This window comes from Branchiostoma lanceolatum, chromosome 4, assembly GCF_035083965.1.
Source record: "Branchiostoma lanceolatum isolate klBraLanc5 chromosome 4, klBraLanc5.hap2, whole genome shotgun sequence".
NCBI lineage: Eukaryota > Metazoa > Chordata > Leptocardii > Amphioxiformes > Branchiostomatidae > Branchiostoma > Branchiostoma lanceolatum.
In genome coordinates this window covers 28,537,699-28,562,302 of record NC_089725.1, presented here as the reverse complement: position 1 = coordinate 28,562,302, position 24,604 = coordinate 28,537,699, and the positions used below count along the sequence as shown (strand labels likewise).

The 24,604-nt window shown below is 40.6% G+C and overlaps 2 protein-coding genes and 1 long non-coding RNA gene across 6 annotated transcripts in view; 2 read left to right on the top strand and 1 right to left on the bottom strand.

The window, feature by feature from the left end:
• Positions 1-739: 739 nt before the first annotated feature.
• LOC136433873 (uncharacterized) lies at positions 740-14,730 on the bottom strand. 3 transcript variants are annotated; one of them, XR_010755671.1, is made up of 4 exons: positions 14,490-14,730; positions 9,802-9,918; positions 5,718-5,891; positions 740-1,485 (listed from the first exon to the last, which is right to left on the bottom strand). It is a non-coding gene; the product is annotated as an uncharacterized lncRNA (long non-coding RNA). The 3 variants fall into 3 exon arrangements; XR_010755672.1 differs by lacking the exon at positions 14,490-14,730 and adding an exon at positions 14,270-14,395; XR_010755673.1 differs by lacking the exon at positions 14,490-14,730 and adding an exon at positions 10,674-10,785.
• LOC136433872 (uncharacterized) lies at positions 6,968-12,103 on the top strand. Its single transcript, XM_066426450.1, has 8 exons — positions 6,968-7,224; positions 7,463-7,585; positions 7,834-7,989; positions 8,416-8,466; positions 8,689-8,766; positions 9,071-9,125; positions 9,608-9,682; positions 10,715-12,103. The coding sequence occupies exons 1-8, from the start codon at positions 7,001-7,003 to the stop codon at positions 10,847-10,849; spliced, it is 897 nt and encodes a 298-aa protein (XP_066282547.1). The 5' UTR covers positions 6,968-7,000; the 3' UTR covers positions 10,850-12,103.
• A 20-nt stretch (positions 14,731-14,750) lies between the features above and the next one.
• The window catches only part of LOC136433870 (apoptosis-stimulating of p53 protein 2-like), a 58,865-nt gene continuing 49,011 nt past the window's right edge, over positions 14,751-24,604 (top strand). For both annotated transcript variants that reach the window (XM_066426439.1, XM_066426442.1), the window contains exon 1: positions 14,751-15,497. In XM_066426439.1, coding sequence (XP_066282536.1) covers positions 15,483-15,497 — 15 coding nt within the window. In that variant the 5' untranslated portion in view covers positions 14,751-15,482. The remainder of the gene's footprint in view (positions 15,498-24,604) is intronic.

Below are 24,604 nucleotides of genomic sequence, written 5' to 3'. Positions count from 1 at the left end.
TGACCCGGTGTGCTTGGCCAAAAACATGAGCCGTAGCTACTTGAAAAAGTATTATGCTTCACCTCATATCTCAATGTTTACAATTTCATTCGGGCTTCTAATCTACTATACCATAAATGTACTTGCGATAACTTATGGAGAGAAAAAAAAATATTTCGTTTTAGTTGAAAAATTGTGTACTGCACTTGAGAAAGTCCAAGTTTATTGCACAAAAAATGTAACATGTACAATGTATGGTAAGACGTTATGTAAGACTACTAACTATTTGGAACACTGTATAAGACTACAGCTAACAAGCTGCTAGGGGGCCCAAACCTACACCACTTCTTTATTACATCACAAGCTATCTGCCACCAAAAAATCAAGACCACAGCATGTCCAGGTCAAAAGATACAAAAACTGAAGTTCTGCTGCAGTACCAAGGTCACATACCAGGGGCCCAAAATCGACATTGAATCTCAGCTTCACAACACCTACCCACATACCAAATATCATTGTAATCCATCCAGAGGTTCTGGAGTTATGCTGTCACCAGAAGTGCGGAAACACAAACACACATACACACACACAGACAGACACACCCAAAACTATATCTCCATTTTTCATGGAGATAATTACATAGAATCAGTACAATCTACGCGGGCATACAAATGTAAGCCATACATGTTCTTGTCCTTTGTAAATTGTATGTCTATTTTCTTGATTGCACATATGGAGTACAAGTAACTACACACCTGCATGGATTGAACATTACATTGTATTACATGTCGAGTCCCAATTACCCCCCAGGCAGCGCCTGTGTCATTATGTAGCACATAGGTAATGCATATACTGAAATATGATAATGGCCTTAAGTTAGAAATGGAGAAAAAAATTAGACAGATAAAATTATTCTTTGCTGTCATCGAATATGATAAACCCCTAAAAGAGATTAAAATTTTTTGCTTTAATTGTATCTGATAAACCTCTTAATTTCAATATCTAAATACAACTTTTGTGTTGGGAAACTAAGGAACCCATGCTACAACTTGAGTAAATATAAATTTTATTTTCAGATCTTTTACACCATTATCGGGGTAGCCATCGCAATTTCAGTATCATTCAGCCATGATTTTTGACTTTCAAGGGTTCCAGAAGGGATTCCCAGAAATCCGTAATGAAAAATAGCTGGACAGTTTAATCATATGGCTGTTTATATACAGGCAAGGTCGGAGCCAATTTGGTTAAACCTCATATTCCGGCCTATGCCTGGCTTATCCTGTTGTTTTCGTGCAAGTTCTCTTAAGCTTTTGAAAAAAATAGCTAATATCGGTTGGAGGGCCGGTGCGCGACAACAAATAGCTAATAATTGTGTCACATAAGCTCTGAAACAGCCACAAAATAAAGAGAAATTTCTTCTTCTCATTCCATTCCAAATGTATGTCTGTAGAACTGCACGAATGGACGAAGAGAATGCTCAGACAGCCCAAGGAGCACAAGGTGGTCCTGCAGAAAAGGTGAACAGAAGACATACTGGATTAAAACTATTTTTCTAGAATTTGAATTCACCATTGTTTTGAAATAAAACTGTTACATTTTTGATACATCATTCTGAATAATAATAAAGAATGCTCAGTGCACTAAGGGTTGGCATAACAAATATTTCTTGCATCTTCAGGTACCAAAGAAAAGAAATCGGCAGGCTGAGTTCCGAGGGAGAAGGCTGAAGAGGATATGGAATATGGTTTGTGCTATTGCTATCTATGTATTTCTAATGCTAAAGGCGAGGTTTACTGTTTCAGTTGGGCTTCTTCCCTCTATTTAAGATAATTCATTTGCTTGCTAGTAATTGAATATTATAATCATATTACATACATTGTACGACATTGTGCCCGACACCATAAATTGGCATGATTTAAGTGATAGGGCAAACTAGTCATATAATTGTAAAGTATTACAAGTGTGCATTTGACTCTTTTTTTTTCATACCCTCACTTATAGGTCACAAAGTTGTCGAGTGAAGAAGTGCCCCCTTCATGCGTTTTCACGTACAAGGACAATGACACAGTCAGAAGTACCGGTAAGGTAGTAGATATTTAAGGTCTCAAGCTTCAAGTGAAATGAACCAAATTCTTTATTTTTATATGCAAATGTATATTCTGAATTAGAACATGGCCACTACCCCTCAGGCAACGAGAGCCCTTCAATTACTGTGACTATATCTCAGTAGTGCAGAAAAGTGTGGTACTAACAAAAAAATGGGGTACTATGAAGTCATTTGCATAGTACCACACTTTTTTGGTAGTACCACACTTTTTCCTTATCACTGCTCAGGCCTGCCCTGTACATGAGACCTGGGTCACAGTGTCAGCTAACTGCCAAGGGGATAGGGAGGGTTCATTATCTGATTCACATAAGGACATGGTTATCTTACAGCCACACAAGAACAACTTCTCAAAAGTCTCAAACTGAATCAAATCTTTAAAGAATAACAGGCATAAATTCCAGTTAAGCAACCGTTACAATGAAATGGAAAGTCAAGTTTATAAACAGTTGGGAAACTGGGAATCAAAATCACATTTTTTAGATTTCTGAAAAGAACACACATAATGCTCTCAACTCAAACAGTTCAACCAGTACTCCAATGAAAAGAAATTTTAGTAACTCACAGTTCAAAAACCCCAGTTCAAAATCTGTATGTAATATTTTGAGACCATGGAATGATTAAAAGAGAAACTTTGTGGTAGTGGCCAGGTTCTGAAAACAGATAGGACATGTATGAAGCTTGTCTACAGGTCATTCTGCTTCTATATAATACTTTTTACCTTTTTTTTTATAACTCGACCTGAAGGCCGACCTCGAACACGGCGGTTTTGTGTATGATATCAGTCAGACCGACAAGGGTCGGTTTTGGTTGTTAATACTAGTATGATGTGCCGAAAACAATATCTTTGATTCATATTGATAGAAAGACAATCTTCGGAGATGTGGCCATGTTCTAAAACAGTTAGATCATGGCCTCGCCCTCTCTGTGTGAAAATAGTGAAGCTCCCCCACTTTGTGGGAGGAGCTTCACTATTTTCACACAGAGAGGCCGAGGCCATGATCTAACTATAACTAAACTTTTACCTGCTCATTTTCCATATTTCTCTATATTAATGTCATTCACAGGACCAAGCCACATGAAGGAATTCTTTGAAGATCCCTATGTTAGGCAGAAATTTGCAGAAACAAGTACAAGACGTCCTACAACTATGAGACTGCGTGGTAAATGCTGTTCTTGCAACTTAAATTCACCATTTTCATATTGTATCGCATTAACTATGTATGTATCATGACAGTGTAAGGATCTTACTGTATGTTCGTCTTTATGTGGGTCAGCCGTTACCAGTGAAAGCTGCCTAGGCTGACCCATTGTAATGACCTGTCTTTCATTTTCAATAAATACAAATACAAAATACAAATTTAGATGAGCATGTAGTAACTACATGTGGCTGTATGTCTAATTGTTCATATTATAAACATCCCACGTAGGAACAAAGTATATGGGACCGAGCAGCGAGGTGGACAGTGATCATGAGAAGTTTGCAAAAGACCTGCGGGAGTTGGATGTCCTCCGAGTAACTGCGAGAGGTCTTAGGCCCATTGTTTCCACAATCGCAAGAGGTAAAACGACTCAGTTCTAGTAGCAAAACAGGTTTGAATCTTAGCGATGTCATTGTGGAGAAGAAATATTAATATTACATGCTGGTAGGTGTAGAATTTGAACGTAGAAACATTTTCCATTCCCAGGGATTCTATGCCTATTTTGTGATGTAATTTCACTAAGATGAAATCTCAACAAACTGTTAACTGACAAAAGTTAGAAAAGTTAACAATGACTTGCAAGTGTCAGAACAGCAGGCTAGGATCAGAAGTATTACATTTGTAATTTCCAAACATAAGAGTTTCAAAACTGTTGCTTTCCAGGAAAAAAGAACTTTTGGAACAACAAAGACAACAAACCAGTCTGGTGGCCTGAGGAGTTGCCATTTCATTCCCCAAGTAAGCATCTTGAAATGAAATCTCATCAAAATATATGTGGCTAGAATTTTGAATTAAATCTAATGACATCATGCATTTGGGTGATTTAAAACTAACCTGAGCTACTGGTAACAAAGTTCCATTTTAGTAGTATTATTCATGTACACATGTAGCATTATACAGTAGAAGGACATACTGTATGATAAAATGTTGCTTTCCGTTCAGGCCACAATGGAAAATTCAAAGTGGAAGAGCTTCAGACAATTCTTTTGGCCTACCAGCAACATGAATGTGCAAAGGTGAGCTATGATATGATTGATATGATAGGTTTGATGTGACACTAGAACAAACTTGATCACAGATTTTCAGACATAGATACTTCGTAAATGTCTAGTACATGCTCAGCAAAAGGACCTTTATTTTTAGGTGCAAAGACACAGATCTAGAAAAAAAAGTTTTTCATATATGAAAGTATTTAGCATCAGGTACATTTGCAAAGTCATATAAATGTTTTATGACACTGTTATCACACTGAATGCTTACCTTTATCACACTGAATGCTTACCTTTATCACACTGAATGCTTAATTCATAATAATGAATGAAAAACATTATTATTATTAATTGTTTACAGATTGCTACTGGCAGCAGTCTTACTGACCAACCTGCTGGCAGCAGTAGTACTGACCTACCTACTGGCAGCAGTACGACAGACCTACCAACTGGCAGTAGTACCACAGACCTACCAACTGGCAGCAGTACCACAGACCTACCAACTGGCAGCAGTACCACAGACCTACCAACTGGCAGCAGTAGTACCGACCTACCTGCTGGCAGCAGTACCACAGACCTACCAACTGGCAGCAGTACCACAGACCTACCAACTGGCAGCAGTAGTACCGACCTACCTACTGGCAGCAGTACCATAGACCTACCTACCGGCAGCAGTACCACCGACCTACCTACTGACAGCAGTACCACCGACCTACCTACTGACAGCACAGCTATGGGAGATGTCCTGAACCAGAACCAGGTAACAGAAGTAGACTTGTGTTTTGTTTCAGTTTGTGACAACTACCAAAAACAAACACTCTTGAATAAGAGTTATACTTGATTATCAAGTACATATGAATAGTATCCTATGCAATCATAGCATCCTATCTACATATATTGAAACTTCAGGATATGCTGAGAAATGCATGCATGCTATCAGCACAGCCAAAGCCCAACAATTCCTGAAACACTGCCTTTTCTTCTAATGCAGAAGGATGCACTCCGGATACTTGCACAGACAAAAGACTGGCAAGCATTTCTTAAGTGTTGCCAAGAGCTGGCTCCGACGCTCAGGGTTCCAGAGGCAGTATATGCAACATATGAGACTCCAGTGACAAAGGCAACAAGGTAAATCCTCTCTCTCTCTTTAGATTTAACGTCTGTAGAGATCTTACATTTTGCCAAACTGCCACTTTTTTTCAGTTAGTAACTGTATTGCAGTCGTTATAGTGATAATACAACCCTGTACTACCTTGTTCATCAATTTTCAAAGTCTTTGGAACAGGAAAGCAATGGAATGAGTAATGTAACAGAGATGAACAGAACTGTTAACTTAAAGGTAAAAATGTCCTGACAACAGTACTAATAAATTGTATCAACAGTTATACCAGAACTTGGCTTTTTGCATTCTTTGTCTATAAACTTTAAGGTATGCAAACATGCCTGCCAACCACGTCGCCATCGAGGTGACTGGCAACGGTGACTGCTTGTTCAACGCAGTAAGTGCTCTTCTCACCGGTAGCGAAGACCAGGCACAGGCCCTTCGATTGGGATCTGCAGTCTATGGCGCCCTCCACGCGGAACACATCATTGCCCAGGTACACCTAAATCATATTGCTGAGACAAAATTACATCAGATGCATCAACGTAACTGACATGAAATGTAAATCAATAAAGACAAAGGACTTTGGAGTCCTGGAAGTGAGAAATGTTATAAGTTAAGAATCTGACCCACTACCATCCTGTTTGTCTCTTAACCTATTTAAAGTATGCAACTGTGTACATTCAACACATCTTTGTGCATTGCTTTTCAACAGTACATAGCTGATGGCATAGATAATGTGGGTGCAGCCCAGATGCTGCTGCACAGTGTCTCAACACCTAACACTGTGGCAGCCTGCACTGGAACTACTGTGCAAGAGATTCTGAGACACACCATACAAGCCGAAGTGAGGGCAACTGCAAGGCTTGGCACCTTCTCTGGTAGGTGTACTGAAACTCTGCTGGTATCAAAAGGCATGCACCTTTTAACAACACCTTACCCCACAAATTCTGTCCTGTTATCAGTTAAACATGCAGATTTCCATTCATCTACATCTTATCTTACTGCCACAGCTATCTGTAAACGTGGCGGTAAAATTTGGTACAATTAAATGTTTCCAAAAGAGGAGGACTAATAATCATGATAATTATTAATGTTTTATATATCCTTGAAAAAACACTGAGGAATTCGGTCTAATGTCTTCATTGGTTTGATATCCTCAGGACTTCTACAGCTGTCCTTCTTGGCAGGTTTCTGTGGCCATGTTATCACCCTCCACTGTGAAGACACATCGATGATTGGCTATCACAACCGCCCTATGGCCCCATGCGGATGTGAAGAGCCACAGCTGAAGGGTGAACTTCACATAATGCTTGTGAAGACGTCAACTGTTCTAAATCACTTTGTTGGTTTAGTAAAGTCAAGTGGTGAGTTCTCTATAAAATGAGACCTCTTGTTGTACTGCTTTATTAGACAAACAAACATTTTAAGCTGATTTGAATAGAATAAAGAAACACTAGGATTACGGGCCATCACATTTTACGGACAAATTGGTTTATTTTGCAACACAGAAAAAAAATTTCTGTCAACTCACTGTAATGTAATATATGTACAAGTCGTTATCATTGTACGTTTGTTATGTACAGGGCGGGGCACAAGACATCAGCACATCCCACAGCAACCCATGCTGCCTGGTGTTCATGTGGCTGAACTATGCGCAGCCAAGCTCAGCATGGGTTGCTGGAAGACGAAAAGTGAGGACCTCGGGATGATCCAGTGCAACCGGTGCAAATCCTGGTATCACCACAAGTGTATTCCTGTACCTGAGAGCGACAAATGGGAGGGGCTGCCTTTTGAATGCTGTGCAGAGGACAAGGCAGCAGTACACAGAACTGTACCCAATTTAACGTCAGTATCAACAGATTATCTACAATACATTTTCAAGTAGGCTTACATTATCATAAATCCACAAACATATACCTTTGCCAATGTTAACACCTCAATTTGCAAATTATGTGCATCCTTTTTTTAACAGTATTGCTCAACACAAAGCCAATTGACCACTTCTAGGCGCATTGTATCGGAAAGGAAAGCATACAGGACTTTCCTGTTCTAAGGTAACAAATACAAATTGTTTTCTTTCAAGATTGCTGACAAACCTCAGCATCCATAGTGGCAGCCCATGGCGCTGTACAGTAAAACTGGATGACGTGGTCAGCATAAGGCCAGACTACTGGTTGACCAGTGGCATTGTTGATTTTTATGGAAGGTCAGTACATTTGTTATTTTGAACAGCCATAATTGTTTAACTCACTCTTGTAACACCGTAATACATATGAAATGTCTTTCTTGAATATATGACTTCCTATTAGTGACGACGATCAAGCAATGGAGAATTGTTAGATAATGATTACATTACCGTTATCATAAACTTTAAGTTGCATGGATTGCATTTCAATCGCATGAAGTTTAATAAATGTTCAAGCCTCAAATATCTGGTTCTTATTTTACTCACAGCCACCTTGCATTTGCTATGTCTGAGAGGGAACAGACAAACATCCACATAATGCAATCTACATTCCTCGAACAAGTCAACCGCAACACCAGTCGAAAGAGAGTACAGAAAGGAAACCCCAGGCAAGGACTAGAGGCCATACTTATACCAATTTGCAGGTAAGAAGTGATGACGATGCAATAGGTGTGTCAGTACATGGGGTTTATCAGGAAACAGCAATATATTGAGGGACAACCGTAATACTAATATACACCAGGTCGAGGTGCAAATCTGGACCTGACCAGCTGGACATCAACCAGACCTGAGTTTTCTGTGCCAGAACCCGTCATATCTCTGTCAATAATTTCCTTTCTTGTGTGCCCCAATTGGCCCCAAAAATTTCCTGGTGCACCAAAGTATTCAGGTTAAGGTCACAAGTGCCGCTAACCAAACATGAATTCAGAGCTGTATATATGATATGTTATAAAAAAAAGATACAAATTATTATGATGTTTTTCTTAACAGAACATTCTGATAATCCACTTATTGTCTGATAATCCACCATATTACTGATTTTCCTCATGCATCTTTCCTTTATTCCAAAGACAAAACCACTGGATGCTGATTTGCATAGCCTCACCCAATGACACAAACAGGTATGAATATTATCCATATCATATTGTATCATATCAACCTACCTACTCTAAATGCATTTAAGCCATCTGTCTTGACCAATTGTAGAATAGATGATCCTACCATACTATTTCTGCCAAGGATATGAGTGTACATTACCAATGCTTTTGAGTACAACCCCATGTGTTATCAGCTTTCTTGTTGAGGCCAATATTTGATGTTTGTATATTACGTGTATCTTACAGCACTCGTCTGTTAGTGCTTGACAGCTTGGAAGGGAGACCTGGACATTTGAACATCACTGACAGTAGTGCTATTAAGAAGTAACAATTTTATTTGCTTTGCTTGACAGTGCCAAAAATAACAAGTATTACCTAACTGTGATATAGAAAGGAATATTTTGAGTAAAATCATAATTGCAATGTGCATTATTTAGAACATGTATCTATAAGATCCCTTACAGAAACAAAAGAAAATAACATGTAGTACATTTTAAGGGTTATGGAAATACTAATATATGATGGGTTTGGCAATCACGCCTAAAATGAATCACCACGACCTCCATTGAAATTTAACCTTAAAAAGTTTTCACTTGTACTGAAGATTGATATGTATTTTGTTGTTTAGGTACATGTCTGATGTGTACAACTACCATTCCCTACCACCGGTCCTTAATGTGAAGGTGAGTTTGATCTCTATTATCAACATGTAAAAGAATATTCAAGATGTTTCCGATGACATTCTTTGAAACTGCAAAGGAACATGCGCTTAACACAGATGCTGGAAAGGTAATAAAATGTACATGTATATGTCATGTACTTGTATACTATCAACAGGAAGGGAAAAAATTATACAAAAAAAGGGGACAATGGTCCAGAGTAATTTCTGCAACAGTGGTGATTACAAACATCCTTTTCTATTGAGTTACGAACAAATCCTACACTGAAATGGTAAAGACTTAACGATTGTGAAATTTTCCCCAACCAGCTACATTAATATTGTCCTTTGCTAGGGTGACAAGGGAAGGCCAGTCCAGATTACATATGGCATTGGGTGTAGTATGGCCAGGGGTATGGCTGAAGCTGTAACTGTATTCTCATCCAATACTGTTTCAAATTCCAAAGAGCTTGATTTAAGATTCAATTATAATTTGTCTTATTTTAGGTACCCCGACAGCCAAAGGACAATGCAACTGACTGTGGTCCACATATGCTATACAACATGAAGTGGTTAGTTGAGGTAAGTTCAAGAAGTATCCATTAAAACAACTTGAGCATATTGGCTTCTAAGGCCACACCAATTAAATTACTAGGTTCTTTGATCTTTACAGTAAAATGATACAGTAATACCGTACTTACATGCATTGTGCCTGTTAAAGTATTTCAATCACTCGAGTGGCCTGTGTCTAGGACTTTTTATTTCCTTCTCAGCATTCCTGCAACATTTCTGGCAGTTATAGGCCATTTCTTTCAGCTCTGCAAGAAAATAATGGAGTTGGCAAAACAGAATCGAATTCTGACAGCTAATGGTGAAAGCCAGGTGTATGAACCATAGCATAAAGAAAAAAACACGACTACCAGCCATTTTTTTAGAAAACTTTTTGCAGAAATGTCTGTTTTTTATCTATTGTTAAATTCTGATCTGATAGGACACAAGTGGTGCATACTTATACTGGTCAAAGTTCATGTTAATTAATAATTGAGGCAGACACCCTTTCTTTGCTTCTGGAATAATTCTAAGAAAATGGACAATAAATCAATATAGCCTAAGATGATGTAGTGAACAGCTGGTAGTATTGTGTCTCGTTTCTATTGCTACTATACAATGGCGGTAATAATCACAGAAATAAACTCTGTGCTGTATTCACAATGTTCACCAACTTTTGAATTAAGACAACCAATGAAAGTGTTGTCAGACAAACTGCTGGGCTTAAAAGAACTGTATCCAAGAAATGTACCAAGAAACATCTTATAGATAAGTACATGTAAATAAAATTGTCCATTATCTGAAAGCCTCATTTGAAATATTGATGAGCCATGAAATCATTTCAAGCATAAACCATAAAAACGTTCATTCAAAATGCTAAAGATATAAATTGTTGGGTAAATCCATTTACCCTCAAATACTAAAGAGATTTAAAGCAAGAGATTTTTATCAATGATGAAGATGAACAGCGAGTTTTAAAATATTTTCAATAGGAAGAAAATGTTCATGATAACTTTTTGTCTACCATATCTGGTTCAATATCCTTCCTCCGTTTCACATCTGCAGCACTGGGAGGAGTTTGCAAGATCAATGGTGGTCCCCGAAGAAACTTCAAGTGCCATTGGACTCTACATGAGATGCCGGATTAGAAAAGATTTGTACTACTGCCTCAAATTCACTGAGGCTGAACCGAGCTCATAATAGAATACTAGGTTACAATAATTTCTTCTTCTTCCATACTTTTGTCCAAAGCTCTAAACATTTGTACATGTAGATCGTCCAATAGAGGTGATTAAATATTACAGCAGCTATAAAACAGGCTGAAAGTTGAAGTATTCCTTTTTTCTGTATCTAGCAAGGTTAAATATACCTTGTATTAAGTAACTTCACAGTGATGAATGTATTGAAATTGTTGAGATGTGTACAAGGGAGCCGCATAGTGGAGAGACACCATTTGCGAAGTCAAAACAACAGCAGCTGACCCAATTCATGTGAAGTCAGGAGTGTTATGGCTGAGTGCATCTAAATCAATGATTTGACCTCTCTCACAAATACTCACTTTGCTATAGATCTATCAAGTAATTTCACAGTGATGAAAGTAATGGAACTTTTGTGAAGTCTTTTCATTACGATGTGCACTAAAGTGTTTTGACACTTAACACAACAGACAAAACAGCATGTTTTGTAGTGTTTCATATACTTGGTACTTTAAAAAAATGTCCCAAGAACTTTTGTTATACTATAGCAAAAACTATGGGATCAATCAACAAGAAATATGTTGAGCTGGAGTAAAGCTATTTTTTTTCTTTTATACCTAGAAATGATGTCCAATATCTCAAGTGGACATTTTCTTCTCACAATTAGGAGTGAAATCAAAAACATGTTAAACCTATAGCCTTGCCCATTGCTTTACACATTATTTTTTATATACATGTGGATGCAATCCTAGAGGCAATTTGATCTTTTCCTTGTTGTTGATATACCAGTATCCTAGATAGTGGCAACTATTCTTATATTGTTCATTTTTATACTTTATTGCAATCTCTATCCTAATGTAACAGCTAATTGTGGTAACAAGCTAAGTTTAACAACTGATGTCAATGTAAACTAAACCTTGTCTGATCACAGATGATGAGGGAAGAAGACAATATGCCCAGATTTGTCTGGCATGGTAGCAGTCTTGACGTGACTACAATTTTCCCAAACCCTAACACACTCTGTAAGTTTTTGAGTACATGTATATTTCAACTATAATTATATCCCTCATATGTTCTGTCTAAAATGATAATTCCTTATGAGTTTTCTTTAATTTGCTACATTATAGACGACTTGTTATTCATAGTATCAGTGATAGTAGCAATAAACATCATGAAAACTCAATAGTATTTCGCAGCTTGAGTTACATTATGTTCTACTTTTAGACAAGAATTGGAGAAATAAAACCTCCAGCAATAATTACAGCTTTGGTGTATTTCTTGCATTATACCTTATTGTGCCATACATATATACGAGTACAGCGCCTTATATTACCTGTCCGGTGCCTTACCTGGTCCCCAGCGGTAAGGGCCACACAAACAATACCTGTAAGGTGCCTTACCTGGTCCCCAGATGAAAGGGCCACACAAATATTACCTGTAAGGAGCCTTACCTGGTCCCCAGATGAAAGGGCCACACAAATATTACCTGTAAGGTGCCTTACCTGGTCCCCAGATGAAAGGGCCACACAAATATTACCTGTAAGGTGCCTTACCTGGTCCCCAGATGAAAGGGCCACACAAATATTACCTGTAAGGTGCCTTACCTGGTCCCCAGATGAAAGGGCCACACAAATATTACCTGTAAGGTGCCTTACCTGGTCCCCAGATGAAAGGGCCACACAAACATTACCTGTAAGGTGCCTTACCTGGTCCCCAGATGAAAGGGCCACACAAATATTACCTGTAAGATGCCTTACCTGGTCCCCAGATGAAAGGGCCACACAAATATTACCTGTACGGAGCCTTACCTGGTCCCCAGATGAAAGGGCCACACAAACATTACCTGTACGGAGCCTTACCTGGTCCCCAGATGAAAGGGCCACACAAACATTACCTGTACGGAGCCTTACCTGGTCCCCAGATGAAAGGCCCTCACAAATATTACCTGTACGGAGCCTTACCTGGTCCCCAGATGAAAGGGCCACACAAATATTACCTATACGGAGCCTTACCTGGTCCCCAGATGAAAGGGCCACACAAATATTACCTGTACGGAGCCTTACCTGGTCCCCAGATGAAAGGGCCACACAAACATTACCTGTACGGAGCCTTACCTGGTCCCCAGATGAAAGGGCCACACAAACATTACCTGTACGGAGCCTTACCTGGTCCCCAGATGAAAGGCCCTCACAAATATTACCTGTACGGAGCCTTACCTGGTCCCCAGATGAAAGGGCCACACAAATATTACCTGTACGGAGCCTTACCTGGTCCCCAGATGAAAGGGCCACACAAATATTACCTGTACGGAGCCTTACCCGGTCCCCAGATGAAAGGGCCACACAAATATTACCTGTACGGTGCCTTACCCGGTCCCCAGATGAAAGGGCCACACAAATATTACCTGTACGGAGCCTTCCCTGGTCCCCAGATGAAAGGGCCACACAAATATTACCTGTGTGGTATCTTACCCGGTCCCCAGATGAAAGGGCCACACAAATATTACCTGTACGGAGCCTTACCTGGTCCCCAGATGAAAGGGCCACACAAATATTACCTGTAAGGTGCCTTACCTGGTCCCCAGATGAAAGGGCCACACAAATATTACCTGTAAGGTGCCTTACCTGGTCCCCAGATGAAAGGGCCACACAAATATTACCTGTACGGAGCCTTACCCGGTCCCCAGATGAAAGGGCCACACAAATATTACCTGTACGGAGCCTTACCTGGTCCCCAGATGAAAGGGCCACACAAATATTACCTGTACGGAGCCTTACCCGGTCCCCAGATGAAAGGGCCACACAAATATTACCTGTACGGAGCCTTACCTTGTCCCCAGATGAAAGGGCCACACAAATATTACCTGTACGGGGCCTTACCTGGTCCCCAGATGAAAGGCCCTCACAAATATTACCTGTGTGGTATCTTACCCGGTCCCCAGATGAAAGGGCCACACAAATATTACCTGTACGGAGCCTTCCCTGGTCCCCAGATGAAAGGGCCACACAAATATTACCTGTAAGGTGCCTTACCTGGTCCCCAGATGAAAGGGCCACACAAATATTACCTGTACGGAGCCTTACCTTGTCCCCAGATGAAAGGGCCACACAAATATTACCTGTACGGAGCCTTACCCGGTCCCCAGATGAAAGGGCCACACAAATATTACCTGTACGGAGCCTTACCTTGTCCCCAGATGAAAGGGCCACACAAATATTACCTGTACGGGGCCTTACCTGGTCCCCAGATGAAAGGCCCTCACAAATATCACCTGTACGGTGCCTTACCTGGTCCCCAGATGAAAGGGCCACACAAATATTACCTATAAGATGCCTTACCTGTTCCCCAGATGAAAGGGCCACACAAATATTACCTGTACGGAGCCTTACCCGGTCCCCAGATGAAAGGGCCACACAAATATTACCTGTATGGAGCCTTCCCTGGTCCCCAGATGAAAGGGCCACACAAATATTACCTGTAAGGTGCCTTACCCGGTCCCCAGATGAAAGGGCCACACAAATATTACCTGTAAGGTGCCTTACCCGGTCCCCAGATGAAAGGGCCACAGAAATATTACCTGTAAGATGCCTTACCTGTTCCCCAGATGAAAGGGCCACACAAATATTACCTGTAAGGTGCCTTACCTGGTCCTTACCTGGTCCCCAGATGAAAGGGCCACACAAATAAATATCCTGTTTAATTAAATTATTCCTTAACTGGTTCGTAAATGAAAGGGATCCCACAAATTCACCGGCTGCACGGAGAAAATATAGCAGACAGCTATATGTGTTTCCCGTCGCTACAAGTATTTGACCAATAGCGCTAGGGCCATTTTGTGAATTGACCAATAGTAGCGTGGCCGTCTTTTGTGGCCGTGCCACCATATTCCGCTACCCTTCATACCTCGTCAGCCTGTTGCTGAAACGGGCTTGTAACAGAAAAGTCTGCCCCGATTTCCTGGCCTCCAGCAACAATTCACGTAACGTGAAGGGACAAGGAGGACGTGTTACATCCCGTTCAAGAAACGTTCCCCGTTCTGAAGGAGTTGAGCATGCGTCAGGCGGCTTTCCGCTGAGGTTTGTGCGCCGTGTGGTGTTGTGTTGTGTCCGAAGTGGGGAGGGCAGTTGTGTTACTCGCTCGACTGGCTAGCTGCTGACGACATTTGTTGCCAAACGTCTTCCTTTATTTTGGGAGGAGCTGTGGGAAATACCAAGCTGACTCATCACCGCGATGTTTTACCCTGCCACCTGCAGTATTCCATCACCCCACAGCGCGCGTTACTTGCCGAGGAAATAGTTTCTGTGCGGAAATTTTCTGTCCTGGGAAACCGATCGACACGGGTGTACGTATGCGGGACCAGTTCTTTGACCGGTTGTTCGTGTTGATCCGATAAAGCGTCCGTCGTACCAAGACAAGCTTATCCACGCCAAAGGGTATTTATTACTCCCAACCCTGACGCAAATCCAATTGAGTCATTTGGCGAGCATTCGAGGAAGTCGGAGGGCCTTGTTCGTTGGATCTTTGTCGCCAGTATTTACCGGATTTACCAGTAAGATCTTGGGGTGGACAGGCAGGGATGTGTGCCTGACGATTCACCGAGAAAATCATCACAAGGTCTCGTCGTTTAACAAGCCAGCATGATGCCAGCGCCGGTAAGTAAAACTACTGAGAGCGATCCAGATGTTCACGTCTATTTAACACTTCACTCCTAACCTGTTCTGTGTGAAATTGTTCGCGTATTGTGAGGGAATCAGTGATGAAATGATGTAAGCCTATTCAGGTGTAAATGTGGCTCAGTGTGTGTGAAGAGCCCTTTGGGACACCTGCATGGCAGACAAGTATACTAATAGTTTCCCCCATAGGACATGATATGGCTTCTTGTACAGCAGTTGGGTGAGTCACCGCAAGTGTATTTCATTTTATGACAGCGTCTTTTTGAAATGAAACAGGATTTCATCATTTGTAAAATGATTCCAGTTTGGTTGAAAATATTGGGGCAATCAATAGGCATATCAATTAGCAAGATCATAGATATTGATCTGAAATATAAAACCACCCTGCTATGAATAATTCGGGTTGCATTACCAGGTGTCTGGCTGTCCTGGATCTCTATGTGGACATATTTGTTTGTGTAAAGCACTCCCCTGACAAAAAACATGGGGGCTATTTGGTTCTTTTGTTTATCTCACCTTTTATCACCTTTTGTTTGTGTGCCTGTGATCCATGGAGGTGGCTTTTGGCCAGGTGTTACAAAGGAGGTGGCCCCACTTGAACCTGGAGGCCCAGGCTGTCACAGGACGCTGACCCGCTGGCTTTTATCTATAGATTCTGATTAAACGTACAATGAGACTTCCACTCCATTTCACACAACGTCACACATCAGGCCGCTTAAATATTCCCATGTCAACTGTGTGGCGGTTTGCCTGCAGGGTCAACACATTCGAACCTGGCTAACCCTAACAGTCATTCATAAATGATGGCTCAGTAGACATTGGATTGGCACACACGAATGGATATAGCCCAAGACAGCAACCTTACATGCCACCCTGACTGCTGAAATTCAGTCAGGTGCACAGCATTGGGCAGTAATGAATGTGTTTCTATGTCACCTGGTCCCCTTATGTATACAGTGAAATGGGTGGCGGAGTGCCCTTGAGTCGAATGACATGGGAAGTTAAAAGCATTCTTTCCCTCACGGCCCATTCTCGCCTTGAATCGTGGATACCGCACAAATGGCCGTTCCATGAAACCACATTGACGCGCACAGAGACCTTTCAGAACACAGTTGTATGGGGGTCACCATGTGTCCCAGTCAAGCGGTGCACTATGGAAGGTGGACAGGGCATTGTTGTGGTTTAACATCCTTTATGCTGCGGACCTCTGGCCTCAGCCAGGGAGATTGTTCAGACAGGAAGTATTTGCCCCACTCATAACTTGTGCGTGTGTCAGGGGGAAGTGAGATATGTATATGTAAGGGAACAGGATGTTGTTGGCATGTTATGGTGCATTCAAGGGCCAGCCCTTGCTGCCATCTTTGTTGTCATATTTGGGTCAGCCATTGCTGACATGTATTCAACTGGGTATGCTTTCTTAATTGGTTGGCGTGTGTTTGATTTCAGTGGGGTAGCAGCTTTTCGTCCTGCTATTAGTTGTGTAGACCACTTATGACTATATTTGGTTTACATATATTTATGGAAGGCAATCCTGCGCATTCAATGACATTATCACTATTGTTTCTTGTATCTATGCCATGCATGTATCATGTAGTCAGAAGAAAGCAGGTTCCCTATTATTTGGTGTCTGTTTGAAAGTGTTCCTTTGTCCTGATCCATACTACTAGTTCAGTAGTATACTCTGAGACAGAGTATAAAAGAGACCCTGCTCTAACATTCATGATTTTGCAAGGTCTCTTTTCACACCTGCTAAATTGTCTCTTTGTTTTTATCAATACACATCTACCTTATAATGAAAGCTCATCTGTGTTGGTAGTAATCATAATACAATGCTAAACTTTTTTCCATACCTTAGTGTTGGAAAAAAGTTTAGCATTGTATTAACACATCTACCTTGCTGAAGAATAGGGCACTGCCGTGCTGTATGTGTACTACTAGTACCTTCAGGTTTGTACAGAAGCCCCTACCAGCACCACTGAGTCCAGATGTTGAGTTGGCTTCTTTTGGTTTATCTCAGAGCGTGGAGAAAATGGGCAGTGGCACCCAAACAAAGCTGGTCGTAATCCTGGAGGACTAGGCAGTGCATGCAAGGACACACAGGATTATGTCATGTCTGTTGTACAGCCATATCCCAGCCAGGCATGTGTGTAGTGAATAGTATTATTCATGAGTGACTAATACTAGTGAAAGATATCTATATTTTGTATAACTGGTGCTCTGTTGTGTTATTTAAAATTTCTTTGACGGTGTGGGTAGGTAGAAATGATATTGCACAGTGAATCTGTACTAAAGGGTACTAATGTATCAAAATAGTCAGAAATTTGATGTTTTATTCAAGTAGTTCATCTGAAATTCATGCCCTTGTTTTGATATCCTACTGAATAAGCATGCCCTTATTTGTTATCACAATTTTGATGGTATATAAAAGCACTCTAATAAATGAAATATTAACTATTCAAATCTACACTCATCCATAAAATGCTATATTTATAATTATATATTATCTGAATCATTCACAAAGACTGTACCTCTGAGCTAAATATAAACAACTACTCACACATACATTTGTATAGTTTGTGTTAAGCGTTTAAGTCCTCCTGGGAAATTCAGTAGGAACCACTTTGGCAAGGGAAATGGCGGAAGCTGGCAAGGTCATGTGGCAATTGGTTCCTCTAATGGTGTCTGCGATGATAGCAGGGAAGCTTTGAAAGGCTTGCATTATCCCACAGCCTGGGATTCCTGTGGGAACTGCACGAACAAAGTGTTTCCTTGTCTTGTGCACCTGCACTGGTGGAGAGTTGCAGGCTGATGGTCTTGATGGGTTTAGTTTAACCAAGGACATTATATAGAATGTCCTTGGTTTTACTCAGTCTTCTTGATACGGTCTGAATAAAAGCATGTGTCAGCAGTGCATCACACATTCAGAGGTTTCAATAAAATTGTGTACATGTACTTGTGCTAGATGAAAAATTGTGATCTCATGGTCAATATCAATCTATTGCATCTAATTTTTGAATCATTGATATAATAGATGATAAAGATTCAGCCTTTGTCATGAAAACAGTTACTAATTTTAACTTGATCACGAATCCTGGTGAAACGTTATGCCAGGCAGGTTCAAAGATTATGAAACTTTGGATTTTTTGTCCCGGTTGTTTGTAGCTACTGTACTGCTAAGGGAAGAAAATGTGTAGAGAAAAGTGTCTCTGACTTATGCTCAGGCAGCTGAACAAAGACCTAACAACAGGCATCTTGTGCTGCGGACACCTTACTTCTGTATGTGTAAACAACTTTGACCCGGAGTCCCCTGGTTCAGGAACCTGTCAGCCTATCCTCTCTGCACCATCACTTTCCTCTATTGTTGGTCACTCATTCTTCCTGCGTGCATAAAACGACCCCTTCACCCCTGTTGTAGAATACAGCAGCGTGTTTGTGGGAGGATCTGGATTTGTATAAGCCCACTTCTCAGACCTCAGAAAAGAGTCAATGGGCCATTAGCATCACTAGCACTTCCCACTCTGTTCAGCCCCTCATTGATCAATACTCTGTGGTGACATATTGGTGGTGTTAGAACGAGCTCAGAATACAGATATGGGTTTGGTGAATATGTCTTTGAATATGATGTTAGCAAAAGGAATTTGGACAATTCCAGGTATTAGTCATGAGCACGCTTCCTATGGTGGATGTGGAAATAGCCCCCTTTAGGCCATATTCTGTGGATTGTTTGATCCATGTCGCCAAATGGCTCACACAGACCAAGACTGATTAGAATTCCTGAGTACGAATATGAGGAGTGGGGAATTAGCCTTTGTTTTCTGATGGAAAACCTTCATAATCATGCTACAAGATTTGTCCAATTTATAATTTTGGAGTATCTTTCCCATGTACATGTATGTCTTGTCCTTCTATTTTCCCGGTAGACTGTAGAAAAAGATGGTTTCTGAGAAATTTCGAAGCTTGACAGGAAACCCCAAAGTTTATAACATAAACATGCCAACTGGGTTGTTGTTTGATAAACCCCTCTGGTGGGATAAATACCCTGGTGGTTCCCAATAAACTGACAGCCCGCTGCCTGTAAATGGACCTGCAAACCTCAGACCAGGGCTGGGTAAACAGGAGAGTGTGGTTCTCATTTCCAGGCCCAATGAAGGATGTAATCACATTTACTAACTTGCCCAGGTCATCATCTTTTATCTATTAGGGACTAGAGAACCCAGCAGTGCTGGCTCATCTGGGCCTACTGTTTATTTTAAAAGTTGCTACCAGTATTATCAATGTGCTGGTTTCAACTTATCGCAGGGCTTATACATATAATATATCAGGTATATATTTCAAGATGTATCCTTCATATAAAAGCAGACTAATGTGGTTGAGTGAATGTATTTCCCTCCCTCCCTTCCTCTATGTTTATGTTGATTTTCATTAATGGTCCCATTTCCTGGGCATCATTAGCTGAAAATACAGTAATCATGAAGTGGAGGTAACCCAATATGCCCAAACCATTATGTACCCTTTGGTGGACCTCTAATGGTTCTCTATGCATAGGATTGTGGCTAAGACCATATCACTGTAATTTCTTGGTCCTCAGATTGACAGAATACTGCTAGTTAAATTGGAGTATCTGCATGAAAACCGATTCTGACAGGAAAAGTTGTACCATTGCACAGTTTCTCATGTTGTGTTTTATTTAGATTTACAATTAGCCTCATACTAGTCATAGGAGGCTATTCTTCCTATGGTCTACACATTCATATTTACACATTATAAATACAATTATAACATACTAAGGGAGGCGAACGGCATACAAAGTGACAGTAGAGAACAAAAATAACATAGTTCCATAAAACTCAAAGCAATAATTACAGTCCAATGGTATGAATATAGTAAGAGTAGAGTTTTGGCGTCAAGCCTCTGTTATTATCTTGATCTCTCACTGAATTTTTACTCTGAAATGTCCTAGAATCAAGAAATTGAATACCAGTGGATGATTGCAACCCTGTGTTCGTGAGTGACAGTTGGTTTTGCTTATGTGGTCTACATGATGTAAAGGGGTTGTGGAATGGTGAGCATGTATGTAGGTACAAGCTCAGGGGTTGTCCGTGGCTGACTGCTCAGCTGGCCTTGTCAAACATGGCAGGAGTTAGTGGAATAGTTGGATCTGGTCAGGCAAACAGCACCAGAACCTGCCACAGTGTCATTCCTCCATCTCACCAGGGCCACGATAATGGTTTGTCAACACAGCTCCCCTTTTTCCTGGTGTAACGCTCCATAGGAACTGTGTGCACAAAAGGTGAACTGGCCTTGGCTCTATTGGATACATGATGTACAGTACTTACTTTGAAACAGAAAACCTGTATACTTTGGAATCTAGGTTACCGCTTCTGGCCCATGGCCACTTTTGTTTGAAGTATGGGAGAACCTAAAGGTCAGCATTGAGTTGAGTGAAGTCTGATCAAGAGCTAAAGCAGTAGAGGCTTAACCTTTGGAAATTATATAGTTACTGGAAGAAACGTTACACCCAGAACTCTGTAACTCAAGATACCGAGGTCAGTTATTTATTTGCTGTTCTAAGAAATAATGAGTTGCAAGATTCCTGGGTGCCTACAGTAACCAGATTAGTCAGGAACAGTGAAATTTATGTGTTTCTAAACACGTAAATTGTTGTTGCAGAGCTTTAAACCACTGACCTTTTGGGCCTTTCTGGCATGTAAGATAAAACACAGTAATGAGTGGTGTGCCTGTGCATGCTGATTATGGTAAATCTGTGGCCCGGTCATAGTCATGAAACATTTTATGACAGCAATCTTGAGACAGTATGGATGCGTTGTGAAAAATTCAGCTGCCTTGTAACCATGGCTGTCTCCAGCTTTAGATTTTCCTCTGTCCCATTCATTGTTTGTGAGCCCATGTTGATGAATTTTGCCGTTAAATCTGTCATTTTAAGCTTATGAAAATATATTTTCATCACGTTCATGTCATGAAGTTCAGACTTTTTAGACAGATTTTTGTCCGTTCCCACTTGCAAATGTTTGTCCCGGGATGGATGCTTGTGACAGAAAAGGTTGCCATAGGTCCATGTTGACAGTCGGATCTGTCATAGCCTGGCTGAAAATCTGACAACAAAACTCATATGCCAAATGTGGCCTGTGGACCAAACAATATCAAGCATGTCACTACAGTCAGTGACCTACATGTAATGGTATCCATGGCTGGCCAAGTGCAGTAAAGCTGAGGCCCTTGACTGGCCCACTTGACTTTTCTCCAAGCAGATGTGGGTTCAGCTCAGTACCTTTTGTGACACTGTGTTTTTGTAGGCATTTTCTAGGTGGTTAGGAAATAGATACACAGATCATAAGAAAGATGTAGAAAATGACCCCCAAAGATAAGTTAAAAACCCAGCCGAACCCAACGTCTGCAAGTTATAGATTACACTTGACCGATAGACTAAGCACAGTGAAGCAGAGGCTTGACTTGACCTCTCTACGAAAGGGACCTATATTTGAGTAATGGTGTGTTCTAGTTACCCACTTTTGTTCCAACCGCGGTCTTGGTCAAAGGAAGGAGTAATTTGATTTTGGTGCAGATCTGGATTTAGCTTTGGACCCAGTGGTTATTTTTAGGACTCGCTAGGATTGGGCAGCAATGGCTTGAATTATGGCAGGTCTACAAATGTATATCTTTACTCATGGTTGATATATAGTGTGAATGGAACCATCCAGCCTGGTCAGGTGAGTCCAGTGAAGTTATTTCGTTGTCAGAATATTAATCCAAGATAGAGAATGTATTGTGAGAACCATAATAAATTGTGATGTGTTTAGGGCTGCTAAATCTGTAAGGTAAGATGCCTGCAGTTTTCTTACCACTTAGTGGCAGAGCTTTGCATTCCTCGAGACTTAAAGTGCTTCTTGTAGTTAAAGTCGTTGTGTATATCCACAATGTTTTGGGTATAGCTATCCTGCAAATGCTGAGACTGTAAGATGCCGGTATAACAAGCCTAGGTGTTTTGTATCACTCAGCAAGTGTGTTTTGTATCATTCAGTAACAATTTGTTGCCAAGTACTCTATGAAATAGCTTGAAAGGTGGAACATGTACTATCTATCTCTGTATGAAACAACCTGACAATTCCTGAAGAATTATGTTATCTCTAAACACTTGCCAGGGGTGATATGATCAGGCTTCTATCTGGCTGTATGGCATTCTGGCAGCATTCCAAAGTACTAATGAAACTGTTAACACTTAGGAAAAACTTGCTTTGATATGTTACCACATGTATATAGAACAAACATACTTTTAAACAAAGTTATATATAGATATGGAAACATTTAGATTTTTTTGTTTACTGGCTGACATGCAATGGTTTGACATCATACTTCTCTTTGTGTACAAAAATCTACCATTCCTGCAGCAGACAACAAACATGGCAGGGTGTGTCTACTCCTTGTCCTAAACCGTCAGATTAGATAACAAGTGGAGCCAACCAACATTCCTTCCAAGAAGTTAGGAAATGCTGTCAGGGATTATAGTGGGTTCTTAAAGGTTGTCTGGTATAAAAAAAACAATCAACAGGAGCTTGAAATGTTACTTCTTCTCCCATTAAACCCAGAGGTAGAGTATTCATTTTATAGAAGACTTAGTATTCCTGAGTGGCTTTAGTCATATTGACGGAAGCAATCGATGAGGTCATGCTACCAGACTGCTTGCGTCACAGGGGGGACATACTCATTATCTGTAAACAGTCGAACCTGTTCCAACAGGTTAGTTATACATGTATGCTCAGTGTGTTTGATTGTGGTGCAATTACACTATTAGGATGTGTTTGAATATTGATGGATATGTCTCCCCTGTGACGCAAGAAATTTTTGTGGTCTGGTGAATTGGGAACTTGTCTTTCAAATTTGAGAAATCTTTATAGTTGACAATAGAAGTTGTTTGGCTTTTCCATCATCTCATGCCTCCTTAAGTATAATCAAGTCAGGAACAATAGCTCTAACTAACGTATTTTGTGAACAGATGGTTTGGTCAGCGTGACACATGGCATACTGTGTTGGATGTATTTAGGAGCTACTGTGCCACATCTTTACCAGTACTATTCAGTTTAACATTTAATATACAATAGGTAAAAACTAATGTAGTTTCATTCAAGCATTTTCTTTAATTGGGATCATAATGCTTTGTTTTATCAGCTGTTTTCAGTATGTTAAATCTCGACTATGGCAACTTGAAACACATCATTACCAGAAGTATTAAGTTTAACATTTGATATGCAATAAGTAAGAAACTGATGAAGTTCCATTCAGGCATTTCTATCAATTGGCATCATAATGCTTTGTTTTATCACCTGTTTTCAGTATGTTAAACCTTGACTATGGCAACTTGGAATTGTTTTCTGTACATTGAAATTGTATCCACGTCTTGTGTACAGAGCCCAAAGGAAAAGTCGCCATGTTCGCCAGGGTGTATTCATCCTAGTTTTCCCCACAGATGTGCCTAAACAAGCTGCTTTCTATTTTCGAGTAAGCGAGAAGCCTTCCCCATTCAGAACTGGCTGCTTTTGCAGAACGAATTAACCAAGTTCTCGATTTCTATTATCTTTTGCTGTGGACTCAAAGAAGTACACAGCTCTGAAAGGACGCGGAGATGGGGACATATGTCCTTGGGCTCTTGTGCAAATGTCCCTATTCCTCCCGACATTGTCAGCGCCTGTTTACAGTATACAGTGGGGGATATTTGCCCAGTGTTGTGGGGTGGGGGACGGGAGGGGACATGTACACACACCTCAGGTATATACTGGTACCTGTATATTATCACATGGGGTGGATAAAGTTACACCTTTTAGTGCAGTAACACTTGTAAAAACAGGTGGCAGGTAGTTGGCACGGTCCTGTCATTTTTTGTACATCACGTATTACCCTTAAGGACTTGGGCTCTCTCTTTTGTATACAAATGCAGTCCAATGTTTTTCTACTATAAATAGTAAGATTACAAAGAACCATAGGACAAGGCTTCTCATTACTTTTCTCATGTAGTCTTTTTCACCCTGTACACATGCTTTCTTGTGTCAGGGCCTGAAATAGCACCTGCATAT